An 18,078-nucleotide genomic window follows, 5' to 3' on the forward strand; every position below is an offset into this window, starting at 1 on the left:
CCGCTACACCAAATACACAATTGCACTGCTTTGGCTTGCATGTAGGCAAGTCCATGAATGGGTAAAAGGTCAAAGCAAGCTCTGCGAAGTATTAAATATGTTAAAAAGGTAAACAGCTAGGATTATACAAACTAAATTGCATAGGATATTTAAATATAAGGCAAAGCAGGTGTTCAGTTAAAAATGTCAATGAAAAGGGCAGGGTGGTATAAAAACATTGTATACTTGGCTATCTAATCGCAGAAATCACAGTATTGTGCTAGCACTGGAAACATTAATGGTAGCCGTCTCAATGAAACTTTACAGTAAAATAACCTTTACATATTAACATGCTTACATCTCACTGTAAAAACCTGATCAGTGTATTAAGCACAACAGTGCTTTTGAAGTACCTGATTAATATTAGTCTACCTTCTGTATGCCATTTAAAAAAAATGCTATTTAAAAATAAGATGACAAAAAAGACTGCAGACACCATACGCGGTGTGCACATTAATTTAATTGCTTGTGTCTATCAATGCAAGATCCTACCCTGCAGAATCTTTACCAAATGAACATAGAACATAAAAACACAGTATTGAAGAAATTACTTACAGAATTGACCATTACCATTAATATTTGGTTAAAATATTACAGATTTTTACTTCACATCACCTCCCAGATGTTTCAGTACTCCAACATAAAAGATTTCTGTAGAGCTGCTTTAAGTGGTTAAAGTTATGACATCACACTTTACAGAACCACAAAAACCTAAGTTGATTTATTGCAAAAAAAAAACTGCTAGCAACATTAATAAATAGATATGTAAAAATAACAGGCTTATCAGAACTAAATGTATTTAAGGATTAAGCTGTAATTACCAGTAAAAGCATGTTTCTATGAATACCAGATTCAATTTTTGTAAATCTATTTAAAAAGAGAGTATCCAATTCTGGACAAACCCCATTACATGTCCTGTCAATCATTTGTAGTCAACAGGGGTTGTAAGACCTACAGCACAACACAACTTCTTAATCCTTTCTCAATAGTTCCAATGAAATCAACTAAATTTGGCAGGATGGATTGTAAAACCATGTGTGACAATGAGCAAGTAATTGCAGAGGTTCCTGGAGGTGTGTTTGGGGTTATATTAGGGGTGATTGTTTAAAATTACACAACCCCTTTAGGACAGTGTCAAAAAGCATTCAAAGTCTTTAATGGTTTTAATGAAAGAACTAGGGCTTGTACGACCCTGAACAAGGGTCAATGTGAAAAACTCTACCTATTACTTTATGGGAGTCTTTACATATGTCAAGTTACCCAATTGTTTTACATATTAGGTCAACTTGATGTTCAGGTTTAGAGGCCCTTTAATTAACATAAATTACAAATTAAACCAGCCCTCCAAATAATAATTTTGAGGCTGGTGGGAAAATAAAATGACACTTAATTATATGTATTTTTAATTAACAATCTGTAATGATATTCTAATTACATAGGCTGTAAAAATGAATTGCATAACTGAACATATGGTTCTGCAGGTTGGATACAGACTGTATTATAACTTTGGAACTGAATATCAGAGGCTAAATGAAGGGTGGTAATTTCTGAAGTCCAAAACAAATAAATGTCACACAGATGATCATATCAATATAAAATAAAGGAAGCATACGTTTAAAATCAGAAGATACAACAATTACTGCTTTGACTATGATAGAAGGCCAGCATTATGTTACTATGCACTGCAATGTATTAGTGGCCTGTCTACCACATTAAAGTTCATCTAGCTTTTAGTTGTATTAGTGTATGAAATAAAACTAAGACATTAGCTGTGTTAATAGCAAAGCTAGTGTTAGGAACAAGAACCATTGTTTCCACCACAAAAAGTGCATAAAACATAGTAATACTACAAAACATGGCTAAATATGTTGAACAAATGGTCCTTGTTGGGTTTTCAGAGTAAAGTATTTACATTTAAGTCTGACGGTTACAGTGCACAATTCAGTCTGGGTCTCACTGTCTTCTGAAATGTCCCTTAAGAGGCAAATTCCATTTTCACAGAATTTATTACAGAAGACTTCAGGTGCACCGATAGACTCGCTTGACGCGCAGGAGGGTTTCTCATGCTAGAAACATTCATTTGACGCTCTTAGTTGGTGGTTCGGAATCGGTAGACTGTCTCTCATCAGTCCATGCTTTTCTGGTATTAGTCAGAGCAAGCGTTTTCTCTTTATCAACTACAACATAATCCACCTTCTCTTCTGCAGCACTGCTCCCCGAGCCGCTGCTCTTTTTCTAAAGAGTCAAATGAAATCATCACCATTAATCACCAATCAAAACAATTCATTTTTTCAATATAATATAGTTCTGCCAGATTTTCTTACAATAAAGTTTATTAACATGCATATTAAAAATTCATTAACATGCAACATTTTTTAATTAGATTGCAGCATAACATTGCTGTTTTTACCCCATGTTATGCAATTCGCTCTTGTGACTCACATATCGCTTATCCCCACCCTGTGTCTTTCTTGTTTACTCAATGGAGGACCCCACTCTCGGCGCAGTACATAATACAGATGCAAAATTCTTTATGCTGGGTGGGTGGCACATAGCAGAATGAATTGTTACTTGAAGAGCAGTGCGCCTCCCTTAACCATGCGAGCACAGCCAGAAGGCATCTATGTGTATGGAGTCTATGGCGCTTGCATTAGACAGACACCATGCATTACTGTATAATAGATATTTTTTGTGATTAGTGGAAAGCTTATTTTATATTCCCAGAATTAAACAGTAACCAATTTATATAGAATCCATCTCCTGGCATGTTTGTTAAATCTGGCATCATTGTGCAACAAATCATTATTTTTGTTCCACTGTGCTCTAACACAATAGCAGTCTATGTAGACCCAATTACAGTCCTATAACCAGGGTAGAATAGCTGAAGATCCAACTTTGCTGCCTAAATCATCTTATTTCTAAATCCTTTTCTTTGTCAATTCCTTTCTGGACGATTCATTTATGTAGGCTACAGAGATCTTTCTAATATTAAATATGTAGTCCATCCAAATCAAATATTATATGTTTTCCCACACTGCCAGGAACGTCTGCCATTTGGAAGACATTCTGGGGGCGCCTCTGTAATGTCTAATATGTCTACCACCACTAGCAAGAGAATCCTGAATTCCAGCAATTCTGACTCATGGGGGTTTTGTGTTAGGAGAATGAATTGAATGACTGTCGCACTTATATGACTGAAGCATTGGAATTCCCAATTCTCTTGCAAGACAAGCTCTGCTAGTCAGGGTCAGAGGGTTTAACAAAACTACAGAAAAAAAGTGGGAAAAATAAATTTGATGCATATAAAAAGGATTTTTTAGATTGTATTTCTCTTTTCATTTGGAGAGAGAGAGAGAGAGAGAGAGAGAGGGAGAGAGAGACAGAGAGAGAGACAGAGAGAGAGAGGGAGAGAGAGAGGGAGAGAGAGAGACAGAGAGAGAGAGAGGGAGAGACAGAGAGGAAGAGAGAGAGAGAGAGGGAGAGAGACAGACAGAGAGAGAGAGAGAGAGAGAGGGAGAGAGAGGGAGAGAGAGAGAGAGAGAGAGAGAGAGAGGGAGACAGACAGAGACAGAGAGAGGGAGACAGAGAGACACAGAGAGAGAGAGAGAGAGAGAGAGAAAGAGAGAGAATATCTGTATTTGCACTAAATGATAATTGATTCATTAAGTCACATACTTTTCTTGGAGGTGTTGACTTGCCAGAGTCCAGATCCAAGTCTAAGTATTCAACCTGCTTGTCTCCTTTAGGTTTCACCATGGGACTATTCCCTCCATCAAGGCTGTTGCTCTCAAATAAACTCTGCAATTATAAAAATGGTGAGTAAATTAAATACTCCAAATACAATGAGCACCCAATAGTTCAAAGCACGTATGCAAAGAGACAGGGTTAAGTTAGGGTATGTACACACACAAACAATGTATTGAAACGGACTATGAGGACACAAATTCATGGCCAGATCTCAGTGCTAATAACTAGACTAAGCTTTCTGGCATTTAATCGATGAAAAAACAAAAAAACAAAAAAAGAGGACTCAACATATTAGTTAGAAAGAAAAGCACTGTCTTAAGTGAGAGAAGAAGAAATTATAAAAAACAGTATAAGGGCATCAATAGTTGTGATCCCACAGAGCTTGTTATACATACAGATAAAATATACAAAGACCTTTTATAAACAAGTATCATATGTATACCCAAATGGGATAATTTTATTGGTGCAACAGTTATGTAGCACATATTAGCAATACTGTTAAAGTGCACTTGTAACTTACAATATGACTATAAAAGACTATCAATTTATTAGAAACCAGTGACAGCACAGATATCTTAAGTCCAATGATCAGTAGTTCCCATAAACCTAATAGACTGCATTCTCCAAAAAAATCAGTTCAGTCTGCCATGGTGTAGGTGCAACTAGGGGGAGATGCATGATCTTTATTTTAAGGATTCTTATAAAAGATGTTTATTTTTATTACAAAGCACTGCTGGGTGAGAAATCACAGAAGCAAATAAACCTACTAAAACTGAAAACAATACATTGATGCAAGATACTTGAAATTGTTTACTTAACCCAGCTATCACATTATTTAATGTGATTATTTAATATACTGGCTATTCTGAACCCGGGTAGAGATCCTTACAAATATCCAAATTATAGGACAGTGTTGGCTAACCTTGACACTCCAGCTGTTGTGGAACTATATATCCCAGCATGCCCTGCCACAGTTTTAGCATGCCCTAATAGCAAAACTGTAGCAGTGCATGCTGGGTTATGTAGTTCCATAACAGCTGGAGTGTCAAGGTTAGCCAACACTGTTATAGGTCAATATCAGCAATGAATGTTATTTCAAATTATGTGACAATTATTAGCAAAAAACTGGGCTTCTCTGGCAAATTCATTCATGGCCTCTTGGCCCTATATTGCTTTTTTTCTTGGCTAATGAAGTAAAATTTTCCCCCTTGGAATCACCAATCGTATTTAATGGACCCTGATCCACCCTGTAATAGTCCCCTTGCAGTATGTGATCAAGCCAACAAACTCCATGCACTAATGGTTTTGCACCCTCCCATGACACTTGCTTTTTGATAGCCCATGATTTATTATAGGCCATACTTCACTGACATTGAAACCACTGCTGACAGTAGTTAGAAAGCATATGAATTACATTACTTGTGACAATTATTTCCCCTCCTTTGCTGACATCAAGGCAAAATTCAACATTCCCAATAAGAATGTTTTTCAATGTTGAAAATAACACACTTTTAGAGGAAAATAAGCAACTGCCTACCGCCTATCTAGTAGACCACTAAATATATTTGTCTTTTAATAATATGAACCAGGCATCAAGGAAAGGCCCTGGCGAACTCCTGCGAGTCTTCCCATATTTTTTAAAGCAGCAATCATTTTAAAGAAATAATCCAGTTGGTTTTGCATTTAAAATTATTGCATTTAAAAATACGGGAAGAGGAGTTCCCGAAATGGCTGCAGCTCGAAACCTATTACATAAGCCCCCCCTTGTGTCCAAGTTATATGCAGAACTGAAAGTATTGTTAGGTCTGTGAGACCCAACCGAGGCAGCTTGGGAGGCAGACCTTAGGTGAAGAAGATTGGGTAGAGATGAGACATACACAGATGTATCAGCAGACTGCATTAAGAATAAAAGGGAATAAATACAAGTTGTTACATCAATGGTACATAACAATACATAAAATAAATCCAGATATCTCCAAACAGACAGTGGAGGGGCTGCCCAGCAAAAGTATCATTCCTCTATATATGGTGGCCTTGGTCAAGGCTCTCTGCATCTTAGATATCTAAAATTTTGAACACTCCGTATTATTGATTGACATCCCCCTCTCACTGAGATTCTTCCTCCTTCATCTTATGGTTCCACTTGACGCTCAATAATCAGAAAGAATTTATACAATCTATTTGTTAGACCGCTAGCAGATTAGATATAGCCTACAGATCTTTTTAGCCAAGATGTTCTTCATAGAATCTGGTATACCTACCATATGAAGCTCATAATAACATAATATATAACTGCTCCAAAGCCTTCATTAAATCTTGGAAACTATCCTGCTTTACTGCTCATCCCATTTAATTAAGAATACTTGAGATCAGATAGCCATAAAAGTATGTTCTCATCACAAAATAAAACTAAAGTAGAAATTCTGTAGGTTCCCTTATAGTAGGCCTTCCGGGATTACTAATCTTAAAAACAGTTATGCTTTCACACCTGTGCCCTTACCCACTACTGGGCACACATACAGCTATATTGGCACATACACCAGCAAAATGGGTATGGCCGGTCCCAACAAATTATACCCATGAATCTCTAGATCTCAAAATTGTCTTGAAATTTTGGCTTGCCAGAAATTCAGGTTGGCAGATGAAAGCTGTTGGACTGTGCATAGTCACCTCGTGACTGCACACCCTGGACCTCATTTTATTTGTCATGAGTCACGTCACCGACATTTGTGGCCAAATTGGAAATTTTGCAGGTTCAGCTGATGGATAACCAGTTTACTAAGAATACAAGATGCTACTTTGCTATGGATGTATACATTTTTGTTACATTTGTTACTCTGCCTGAACACAAACATTCAAAACTGTAAAACAAAGTATAAAAAAAAACCAGTACATTATTATTAAAAGACACATTTTGAATATGACTCTGAAAAATTTGAAGTCATGAGACAGTAAAGCTAGGGAAGGAAATTGTAAAGAAATAGATTTTACATACTGGGCCATCACTGGGAAGATTTGGGTTCATGGGTACATAATTCTCTTCACTGTCCTGCGAGTCACTGCTGGAAGCTGTACTATGAACCGAATCTGGTCTTGGAGGCATAGGGAACCTGGAAGAGCTAATAGCCACATATTATTATTATTATTATTGAGTATTTTTTATTGAAATGTATTGAAATTTAGATATGAATAAACAAATTAAAAATAGTAACAATTACAACATATTAAAATATATTAAAATGAGCATGAGCAAAAAAAGAGACACAGAACAGCAACACACTGGGTATGGAGGAGAATTCAGATAATACAAATATATAATAGCTACATAGCAGGGGTTGGAGAAAAATAACAGGAGAATTAAGCATCTGAAAAATGTGTAGAATTATATACACAGGAGTGAGGCATAGTGAGGCAGCCGAGACACCCACAAAGTATGATAGAAATAGGGTATCCAGAGCCAAGAGGGGGAGAGTCAAGAAGCTATCTAGCGGCCGCAAAGATCTCCAATAATTTAGGAACAAAGAAACCCAAGTGGGTAGAGGTAAATGGGAATCCCATGAACCCCCGGAGCTTTATGTGAAGGGTAAGCCTTCATAGCATCCTCAACTTCTTCAAGGGATGTAGGAAAATCCAGATACAGAGTGCTAGAATCGACAAGGTCAGAAGGATAATTCAGAAGGGGAGTAGAGGACCAGAGACCTATAAACATCAACAAAGTGTGCACAAAAATGAACAGCCCCGGTGCACAGTGGTGGGAGCAGCACTGAACAGATTTTCAGGAAAACGACATTTTGTAGTGAACTCTCCCAGAAATAACCTGCACTTTGTTTAATTTTGATCTGTCAAGTTATAGCTGCGCAATGACAAAAACTAAATTTATTGACATCATCAATGCAAGAGATAGTGGTGGCACCATGCTCGTGGCCAATAAGGGGTGGGGTGGGCGGGTTAGAGGTGCTTTGGACCCGCATTCACTGAAATAGGATAGGTCACATAGCAGTCTGTGCACAGGGCACACAGTGACATTGGTGTGAGTGGTGAGTGAAGGCGCTGCTGCCACCAGTCTGTATAGTGCTGCGGGTCACGTGGGCAACACCCAAAATAGGGTCCCTATGCAAAGTAATACAAATAGTATACCTGAAACAAAACAAAATGTAGATAGAAGCGATTTTATCGTCAGTGAAGCCGCAGGCAATAGCTAGTAAGCCATAAATCTACCAGCTTGGTCCACTTGCAAATAAGAATCATGAGCAGAGAAAAGATGATGATGCTTCGATTTGTCAAGAAGAAAATTAGTTCACTGCTTGAGAACAGTTAGCCATTCAACCCTACCTGCTGAAAGGCCGCTAGCACAATAAACATCCTCAAATGCTCGAAATCTAAGTTCTAAGAGGGGAATTTAATTGTTATTGGGTGCCCGGAAGTAATGGGCACCCGACGGGCAATATTCAACTGTTTTGCTGATGGGTGCATGTGCTGAAGACGCCCATTAATAATCGCAGTTGTCACGCCCAAATGCACCGGGATTAGCCACGCAAAGTGGCTAAACCTGTGCAAACTACTAGGTGTTATTAGTTTGGGTGCCCAAAAGCCTAACTGTTGGAGGATTTTGGCTTGCCTCCATAGGAGAGTAAGAGCACAAATAATGGGCACCCGCAGCACTCACACTGATCGGCACACACAATTAAATTGCTCTAGGTCAACTCAGATGGGAGCTATGGCAGCCCTTAACAATTGAATTCTTCCTAAATCTGCCTCCTACTTCTTGTGAAAAACCAGGGTACCTGGGAAAAAAAAAAATCTTAAAAAGTATCCCAATCTAAGGTGGCAGAAGGGCCAAACAAATTAATAGCAAAGAACTCCTACTAGGCTACAAGCAGTTTCATAGGCTGCCCTATCTGTGTCAACCTAAAAGGGTTAGGTCTTCAAAAGGAGGCACCCCTAGGAACGTGTAGGTTCAGTGGCAACAGCAAAGGAAAGTGGTTTGAGACCTCTCTAGACAAATACAAAGGGGTAAATTTACTAAAGTGAGTTTTTAGAAGTGAGTTTTAACTAGCACCTTCTAGAAGATAATAGCTAGAATCTGATTGGTTGCTATGGGCAACATCACTTTTAAAACTCACACATAAAAATTCACACTTTATAGTTTAAATAACCTGTAGTCTCATGAAGAGACAGCATAAAAGAGCAAATTAGGATAATACTCAAGTGCATAATAGTTACATTCTGGAATGGCACCCCAGCCATGGGCTTGCAGATCAAGCCATGTTGCGGTCTCCTGAATTCACACAAACTATAGGAGAAATCTTTAAAAAAAAAAAAATGTAAACTTTGGCAATTACAAAGGACCCTTTGTTCTAGCAAGATAAAATATAGAACTCAGGCCTTATAAAACAGAATCTTGGCAAAAAATATTATCGGGGAGCCCCCCTTGGAAGGGGCCAAGTTGGTATATGGTGAGAGCGTTTAGTAGTAAATTGAGGAGTAAAGGAATCGCATCTAAAAGCCATAGTCAACCAGGATTCAAGGAACTGCTCTGGATTAGCACCCTCAATTTTCTTAAGCCAACTAAACGAATATAATTGTGGCAGAGAATTACTTCAATATCTGTAAATTTTTGCTGGCACACTGGTCGACTAACCTCCTTATTGAGATCTCAGATGGCAAACACAGGAACACTACAATACTCCAATTTGTATATATGATTCTCACCAATCCTATCCCTCATTCTCCTGCATATCTTGGCAGATAAGGAATACATCAATATGGACCTCCACCACAAGGTCAGTTACCCATTTCATGTAATATGTCTGTGCAATGGCTTGAAGAAGCTGTTCTTTAGTTACAGCAGAAGGATCAGCCGAGACATGAGAAGAGTGTGCAGGAGCGCGAACCCTCCAACGTCTTCAATGGACACAGAACGGGAGAACTTTACCATCCTGGCAACCGCCAAGGCCTGTGACTTCCAACTCATAAGGGGAGTATAACAGGAGATGGGTAAAGGAGGAAGTGGGGAATAGTAGACCAAGACAGAGGTCAACCAGGTAGCAGCAGGTAAGTTACAATATCAGGGCCTCACTGTAACACTGAACTGAAAACTGGAGTTGAGGAGCTGACAGAATACCTTTTTCCCCAGCAGTCACTAAGTAGCCCAAGGAGTCCAGCACCACAACAACTGCAAGTAGAAGCAGATTTCTCAGCAGCAGCAGAAGCGATGCAGAAACAACATCAGGTTTTCAAGATGGCAGATGGTCGACGACATCAGCAGGAAGCCAACAACGCAACAGCTGCCGGACAATAGCAGTCACCAGGCAGGAGCCGTCAGGCGCCAAGGAAAAGTCCCACATCCCAGCAGAGCAGCAAGCAGGAGAGTGCGGCAATGGCGGCTAGGAGGCCCCAAGGCAGAATAGAGCAGTGGTGAGGCAGATCTGGGGACCAGATCCCACAAAGTGCAACAGGAGAGTGTCTGGTAAGGGACATGGGAGACCTCCATTGGCCACAGGATAAATGAAAGATACACGCTGAAAAAGTTTGGCCAAAAGAATCTTTTTTTCCCCCTTGTGTGTTAATACACAAACTCAGGAACAAATAAGCAATTAAAAATAAAAAATAAATTTGTTTGTAAACCCAGTATTTTAAATAGACAAAACAGAAAACAATGGGGGAGATGTATTATAACGGCACTGAGACACAGCGCATCAGCACTAGGCTGATGCGCTGTGTACTCAGGCAGGGATCGCCAGAGGGGGGAGTTAACACTCCTCCGCTCAGGCCGATGAGATATTCATACATCTCATCGTTAGTGCTTCCTGCTTCGCCTCGGTAAAGAGGCTAAGCAGGAAGCGATATAGCGGCACTTAACGTGCAGCTATAATACATCTCCCCCATTGTATTAAAAGAACCAAGAATACTAAAAGATGTAATGGGGGTCTTCAAAGTAATTATCTTGGTAATGTTTTACAATATAAACAATAATGCTTAATACTACTTACTCTCGTGTGAAGCTTCTAGTGACAGGAGAGCGTACAGGCAATTCTTCCCACTCAGGTACCGGCTTTATTTCCAATGGTGCTGGCTTTACTGCACAAAAACACACAAAGGTGAAAATGATTTTGATGTTAAACTAATAAAATTATTTATGCCACAAACCTTGAATGTAAGGAGTTTTTTCCTACAGCATAGCTAATACTAGCATCTATGTGTGACAGTGCCCATACCCTGTCATAACATAATACAGATATGGGATATGTGTGTGTTATATTTTCCAGAGTTTTGGATAAAATGCCTAAAATATAGCAAATTACACTCATTCCTCTTCAAAATATTTTTTTATGCCTTCTTTCCCTTTCTGCTTTTAAAAACGTTGCTGATAATGGATTCCCTGAGAAAATATCCCTTTTACATCTGCTAAGCAGCAGAGACCAAACTATTGTTCTATTAGGCATTCTAACTAAAGATGGCAGCTTTCTTTGCACTACATTGGGACTACTGACAGAAGTCTGCTGGGTATAGGAAAATACCTCCCGTCGTCATCAGAATTTTATATGAAACGCTTTAGAAACGTTCACATAAGCAAACTCGCATTTTAGGCTTAGTTGTCCTTTAAATTTAACAAAGTGATATTTAATTTTGTTTATGTTATTAACACAGAATACCCATTACTGTGAATTGTTTAGATTTACAGGTTTATGCAATTTCTGTGCATGTTGTTATATTACAGTAAAAATACTCTGTACTACACAAACTCAAGAGCTTAGTTATCACATAGTGGGGTAGATGTATTATAGCGGCACTTAACGTGCTGCTATAACGCTTCCCACTACACCTCTTTACCGAGGCGAAGCAGGAGGCATTACCGATGAGATGTATGAACATCTAACTCTCCCCTCCGGCGCTACCCGCTAGTGACCACAGCGAATCAGCCTAGTGCTGATGCACTGTGTGTCAGTCCCGGCCGGCTCCACTGAGCATGCGCGGGATCTCGCAAGTATCGCGAGATCCCCATGCGCAGCCTGGAACAGACAGCTGCCACAGCAGGGACAGCGCTGTCCCTGCTATGGGGATGGGGCAGCGCCAGGCTGTAGCTGTCGATAGCGACAGCTACAGCGGGCCGAACGGTCAGGCGATCTGACCGTTCATACATAGCCCAGGCCAACAGCGCTGCTATCTTGTAGATAGCAGTGCCGATAATGACAGGTTACAGCCCAAACCCCGATCATACATCGGGGAGAAGCGGTATCAGCGCACATAACATGCGTTGATACCGCATCATACATCTCCCCCAGTGAGTGAAGTCACAACCAGATAAACCTCTGTTATGTGATCTAATAAATAGAAACCCATGATAAATTAGTTCACTAATCAAACCGTAGCAAAAAGATTTGGACATAGACTCGCACACAAATAAATATAATACATAGTATGATTTACATATTAAAGCTAAGGGGGAAAAAACATTTTGATCGACTAATTATCAAAGTTTAAATTTTTATGCGATATAAGGTTGGAAAATGGACACAGAAAAAAACAAAAGAATTTCTAGTAAAAACTTGCATACACAGTTTACAAATAACATTTCTCTTTACAAAGCCAAGGCTATAGGCATAGCTAACTGCAGTGCTGTTAACATACGGTGCAGTGCAGACATCAGCATTGCTTTACATGTGTGCACAACAGTTGAAAACAGGACAGAGAGGAGAACTAAAGTACATACCCTTTTTTCTTCTGGGAAATTCACCTATGGTTTGTGAATCAGTTCGCTCTAAACCAGGAGGTTTAGGTCTTAAAATTTTAGGGCTTTGACCTAATTGGCAAAAAGAAGACTTTAATAAAATTTTTATCTGTGTAATAAAAATAAAATAAGGCAGGAACGAAAAGTGGGATTCTGCATTGAAAGCAGCGGAACCCAGGCAGCACAGCAGGGTTAATTTACTCAGCAAAAGCAGCCCTGTCCAGAAACCAATTTACAGCTGAGCTGCTCTCATGCTGAAAGTAGAAGCACCAAATTGTAAAGAAAAATATGCTGCATGCCAATAGCTTGTCTGAAGCCAGCAAAACAGAAGGATTATTAAAAGGTAACCTTTATCCTCCATTTCCGTCCCCCACAGCAACTGCTCAGTGTACACACAATACTCACCTCATTTTATTTTTCATTTAAATAAATTGTAAAAAATTATTTCAGTGATCACCTGTATAGTGGGTAGCAACCCTGTATTGCCACAAAAAAATGCCATAACTAAATAAAAATAGAGGTAAAAAAAATAATATATTGTGTAAGGACAGAAGTATTGAAATGTTTGTTGTAAGGCAGGGGTAGCCAACCCTGGTCCTCGAGAGCTACAAACAGTGCATTTTCCAGGTCTCCTCTCAATCACAATTGAAATAATTAGCTCCACCTGTGGATCTGTTTAAATGTGTTAGTGAGTAATAAATACACCTGTGCACCAGCTAGGTGGTCTGGAAAACGTGAACTGTATTGCAGCATACACACTTGGCGATTAGGAAAGACAGTACGATTACGACATCGTATTCGTACAGTCGTTCCTGATCCCCTGTAGTGCCTACACTGAACGAGATGTTATTAAGTGAAGGCACCCCCCTCCCTCATCCCAGAACATGGCCAATCTGTCGTTATCGGCAGATTGACCTGCATGTTCAGGCGATGATAGATGTTGGAAATGACCAGCGGGAGCGCGCATCGCTGGTCGTTTCCGACATTATAGTTCATGGTTATTGAGAGATTGAACGATTACAATGTCGTAATCGTTCGATCGCTCATTAATATCGCCTAGTGTGTACGCTGCTTTATAGCTCTCGAGGACAAAGGTTGGCTACTCCTGTTGTAAGGGAGCCAGCATCAATTTAAAACCCATTCTGATTAAAATATATCACCACAGACCAGTTATTTTCAACCTGTTTTCAACTTACGGCACAGTCCCTCACTGATTGTGTGCTTTAGCAAGTAGCAGTCCCTCACAGGAAAAAGAACCACACACATATTGCCCCCACAAAAAAATAAAATAAAACACAATGGCCACCACAATACAAACACACACACGGCCCCACAGAAAAAATAAACTAACCAGCTGAGAAGGCTCACTGTTGTCCCTGTCCTGTCCCTCATCAGCTGGAGTTGCTCAGTCACACTCAGTGATTGAGCACACAATGCAGAGCTGGGAGCAGTGTGCAATGCGGAGTATGTGACCTATGTCATGCCACCACGTCTCCATGGGTCACAGCCTGGGCATGCCTGAACCTCCCTGATGAGCCCAGCACTGCCCAGGCCATTAGTACAAGTACAGTCAGCTCTGACTACAATGACCTCGCGGCACACTTGACAACCGCTCAAGGTCCACTAGTTGAAAAACGCTGCCATAGGCTGACCCTTTTATAAAAGGAAAATAAGTTGTGGCATATTAGTGTATCCTACCTAGGGGGATATCCAATCAGCCGCAGTAAATTACTGTGGCTAATTACCTCGCCTGGGGCTATCCAATTAGTCCCAAAGTTGGCCTGACGACAGCACTTATCAGTTTTTTCTTTTTCGGGACCTAATGTGTCCCGTAAAAGAATCCACAATAACTGCCGTCTTTTCACCTGAAAAAAAAAGGTGAAAACACATAGGTCCGCGAGCTTATCGCGGCACCTATTGGTTTTCGTGAGAACTATCCTATTATTTCGACCGAAATAGGATAGGGTGAAAAAAAACATTGGCATTGATCGTGGGGGTCAATTAATGCCCGAACAATGTTCGGGGCTAATTGGATACCGCTCCTAGTAGTTATGCATTCAAGTTTAAATGTAGCTTGAATTTTAACAATGACTTGTGTTACACTGAACTATTCAAGAAGAATGTACAGTATAGCACAATACAAAGCTAAGACACTGTATAATTACATTCAAATACAGTGAGGACCTGCTGTCAATCCCCACCTTCCCTTGTACCAGTGTGGGTGGTGGCTTGAGAAAATAATCTCCCCAACTCGTGATCGACTCTAACCGATGTCAGTCAACCCTGGGCTTAGTTGTCAAACTTTGATTGAAACTTTAATTAAGTAGTAAGGTCACATGTACATTGCTTGGCAATTAATAAAATGATGGCAAAGATGAACAAAACGGTTTCGATGAATAAAATGCTGTAGATAGACCCTGGAATTAAATTTGCCAGACATCTTCTGTTGACCTCACATCAACATGTAGAGTTTGGATAGAGCATCCATAAGAAGCCTTTATGTATATTTCTTATTATATTATTGTTGTTTGCCACATCAGCAGCTGGAATGTCTATCATGTTTTAAAAACTCTACTTTGAAAACCTTAGCCACACTGCTCAATGAAGTACATATGAAAGTGTAAAATCACCAGTAGTTGCTTGGCCACATCTGTTCAATAAAATAGCTCTGTTGTGATGAGCTATATCAAGCAACAGAACTTCATGGAATAAGGCCACCTTATAAGTAGGGTATAGATTCTTGGAAATGTAAACACTCAACCCAATGTTCAGAACAGTAAAATAATTTTAAGAATGAAACAATCCTGTAATGGCAGTGTTATGGCACACGGGTTAGAATTACTGTCTCAAAGCAGATGGACCATCTGCTTTAAGACCGTAACTAATTTTCAGTAAGTCAGCTGAATGTATGAAATTAAGATCTTTCTCCAATAAGGTACACAATCCACAGCACAACTGACCCCTTCACAGCACATCCCTCTATTTTGCACTCTTTTCATAAAAAAGTGTAAAATTAAAAAAGGGTCAATTGTTAAAAAACAATAAATAAATAAATTCTGTACTCACAGTAAAATCAATTCAATTCCTCTGAGTCCATCTGGGGGATACTGTGACTCTGGGTTTAGTGCAGAGGCTGAGGAGTAGGCATTAAATAGTTAACTATAGGAGATGAAACTCCTCTTAAGCACTCCCACCCTCTCCAGCTAGTCCATTATTTATCTAACAAAGCCAAAAGGAGAACACAAAATCACCAAAATATATATAACTGAAACATGTCAGAAGCACAAGCAAGTTAACACATAATGTGGGGATGCAGTATCCCCCAATGGAATCAGAGGAATTGATTTTTCGGTGAGTACAGAAAAGTCCTCTTTCGTCTCATCTGGGGGATACTGTGATTTTAGAACTTCCCAAAGCAAGCATCAAGTTCAAGAGGGCGGGTGGGGGAGACCTGCACAGGCATATGTACAGAGGACCAAGTCACCGCTCTGCACAGTTACTCAACCGAGGCATCCTGTTGCACTGCCAAAGACGTATTCACGGTCCGAGGAGAATGCGCCCGGATAGGGTCAGGAACCAGCTCACCTAAATCAAAGTGAGCCTGCTTAATAGTAGCAGTGATCCAATGAGCCATGGATTGTTTGGACATAGGTCAACCACGCCGGTGAGAGTCAGAGGACCAAGAGACAGTCCGACTTCTGAACCACCACGGTTCGGCCAATTTAAATCGACAAATGCTCTGACAACAGCCAGGAATAGGAGAGGGCTATCAGAAACATCAGGATTAAAAGCCGGTAAAACAAATCTCCTGATTCAGATGGAGTGAATAATTATAAGGAGAACTGGCTGATAATGCTACCAATTACAAGACTCGCCAAGCAGAGGCAATGGCCAGAAGAAAAGCAACTTTCCAAGAGAGCCAACACAAACCCACTGACTCCACAGGCTCCAAAAAAGCCAGTTGGAGAGCTGCCAAGACTAAATTTAGGTCCCAAGGGGAACAGGTGGAACATATGACAACTACACATTCAGCACCCCTTGCATGAACGCCTGAACATTCGGAAGCGAAGCCAGACGCATCTCAAAAAGGATTGATAAGGCCGAAACCTGACCCCACAATGAGGATAGGTGAAGGCCTTGAGACAAACCCTCCTGCAAAAAGGCAAGGAGGCGTGGTAAGCAAAACAGAGAAGCAAAAACACCTCGGCGCTCACACCAACCAATATAAGCTCTCCACACCAGGTGGTAAACGGCGGAAATGGTTGGTTTACAAGCCTGGAGCAGAGTCCTTGCGACAGCTGCAGAAAACCCTTTGTACCTTAAGAAGTTGGTTTCAAGGGCGATGTCGACAAAGCCAGCCGATGCTTAGCTGGGTGCAGGAACGGTCCTTGGTGTGAAGATAATCCCCGCAGTAGCAGCTGCCACGGCAGTTTCGACAGACATAAATAGAAGGTCCACATACCATGGCCAGTCTGGAGCAATTAGACATTGGGCCATCTCTCTACTGACACTATGAAGCACCAGCAGCATCATGGAGAAGGGCAGGAACAGATAACAGATGAGAAGACCATCTCACAGTGAAAGCATCCATGAAGACCGCCTGAGGATCTATGGACCACGCTCCGTAATGAGGCAACTTCTTGTTCAGTATGGACACCATGTGGTAGATGTCTGGGAGACCCAAGCATTCAACAATAAAGGTGGTACGTATCCTGGTGCAAAGCCCACTTGCCCGGGTGAACCTTATGCTGCCTGAGGATATCGGTCTTCCAAATTTTCGATCCACGGACTCAAAATGTCAGAAATGGGTGGAACAAACCTATGCAAAACTCTAGCAGTCTCCGCCATGGCCTGTTAGCTCCTCGTCCTGCCCTGGAGGTTGATATATGCCACAGCCATAGCATTGTCTGACTGGAGTTAGAGAGGTTTGCCCTGAAGAAGACATTGAGCCCGCACAACAGGACATTTCACATCGCCCGAAGTTACAATACATTGATGGAAAGGGCAGCCTCCTCCCTGGACCAGAGACCGTTACTGGAATCCAGGCATCAATGCTCCCTATCCTGAAAGACTAACATCCATCGAGACCAGGGTCGAGTTCCATATTGAGAACTGACAACCCTTGGACAGGTTGGGGAAGCGAAGCCACCAAACCAAGGGGACAGAGGGAACAATTGCCTGTCCAGGCGAAGGTGCAATTCAATGCAGCAGGGCCCTGGATGGAAGAGAGTACATGGTATTGCTTCTAAGGTCGCAACGATCTTCCCCAGTAATTGCATACATTGCAGAGTGGATAACCGATGAGGAAACACAACCGACTGCACCCAGGATTGTAGTGCTTGAATTTTTGCTACTGGGAGAAAGACCCGTCAACTGGTTGTATCAAACAGAAGTCCCAGGAAGACCATCCTCTGTGCCAGCACTAGGTTGGATTTGGGAAAATTGATCATCGAAACGTCTTCCTACAACATGGATACCACCACCCGCAGCTGCCTGTAAAAGAGTCCGTGAGAGTACTTTTACCAACAAGTCATTATAGTAAGGGATGACAGCAATTCCCG

At 40.7% G+C, this 18,078-nt stretch overlaps 1 protein-coding gene across 3 annotated transcripts in view; it reads right to left on the reverse strand.

The window, feature by feature from the left end:
• Window positions 1–479: 479 nt before the first annotated feature.
• The window catches only part of GAB1 (GRB2 associated binding protein 1), a 136,283-nt gene continuing 118,684 nt past the window's right edge, over window positions 480–18,078 (reverse strand). For 2 of the 3 annotated variants that reach the window (XM_088445782.1, XM_088445785.1), the window contains 5 exons: window positions 12,500–12,589; window positions 10,779–10,866; window positions 6,782–6,905; window positions 3,715–3,837; window positions 480–2,274 (listed from right to left, as the gene is read on the reverse strand). In XM_088445782.1, coding sequence (XP_088301908.1) covers window positions 2,116–2,274; window positions 3,715–3,837; window positions 6,782–6,905; window positions 10,779–10,866; window positions 12,500–12,589 — 584 coding nt within the window. In that variant the 3' untranslated portion in view covers window positions 480–2,115. The remainder of the gene's footprint in view (window positions 2,275–3,714; window positions 3,838–6,781; window positions 6,906–10,778; window positions 10,867–12,499; window positions 12,590–18,078) is intronic. The other variant, XM_088445784.1, reaches the window with a different exon arrangement.

Source organism: Taudactylus pleione, unplaced genomic scaffold (assembly GCF_031769625.1).
Source record: "Taudactylus pleione unplaced genomic scaffold, aTauple2 ptg000389l, whole genome shotgun sequence".
Lineage (NCBI taxonomy): Eukaryota > Metazoa > Chordata > Amphibia > Anura > Myobatrachidae > Taudactylus > Taudactylus pleione.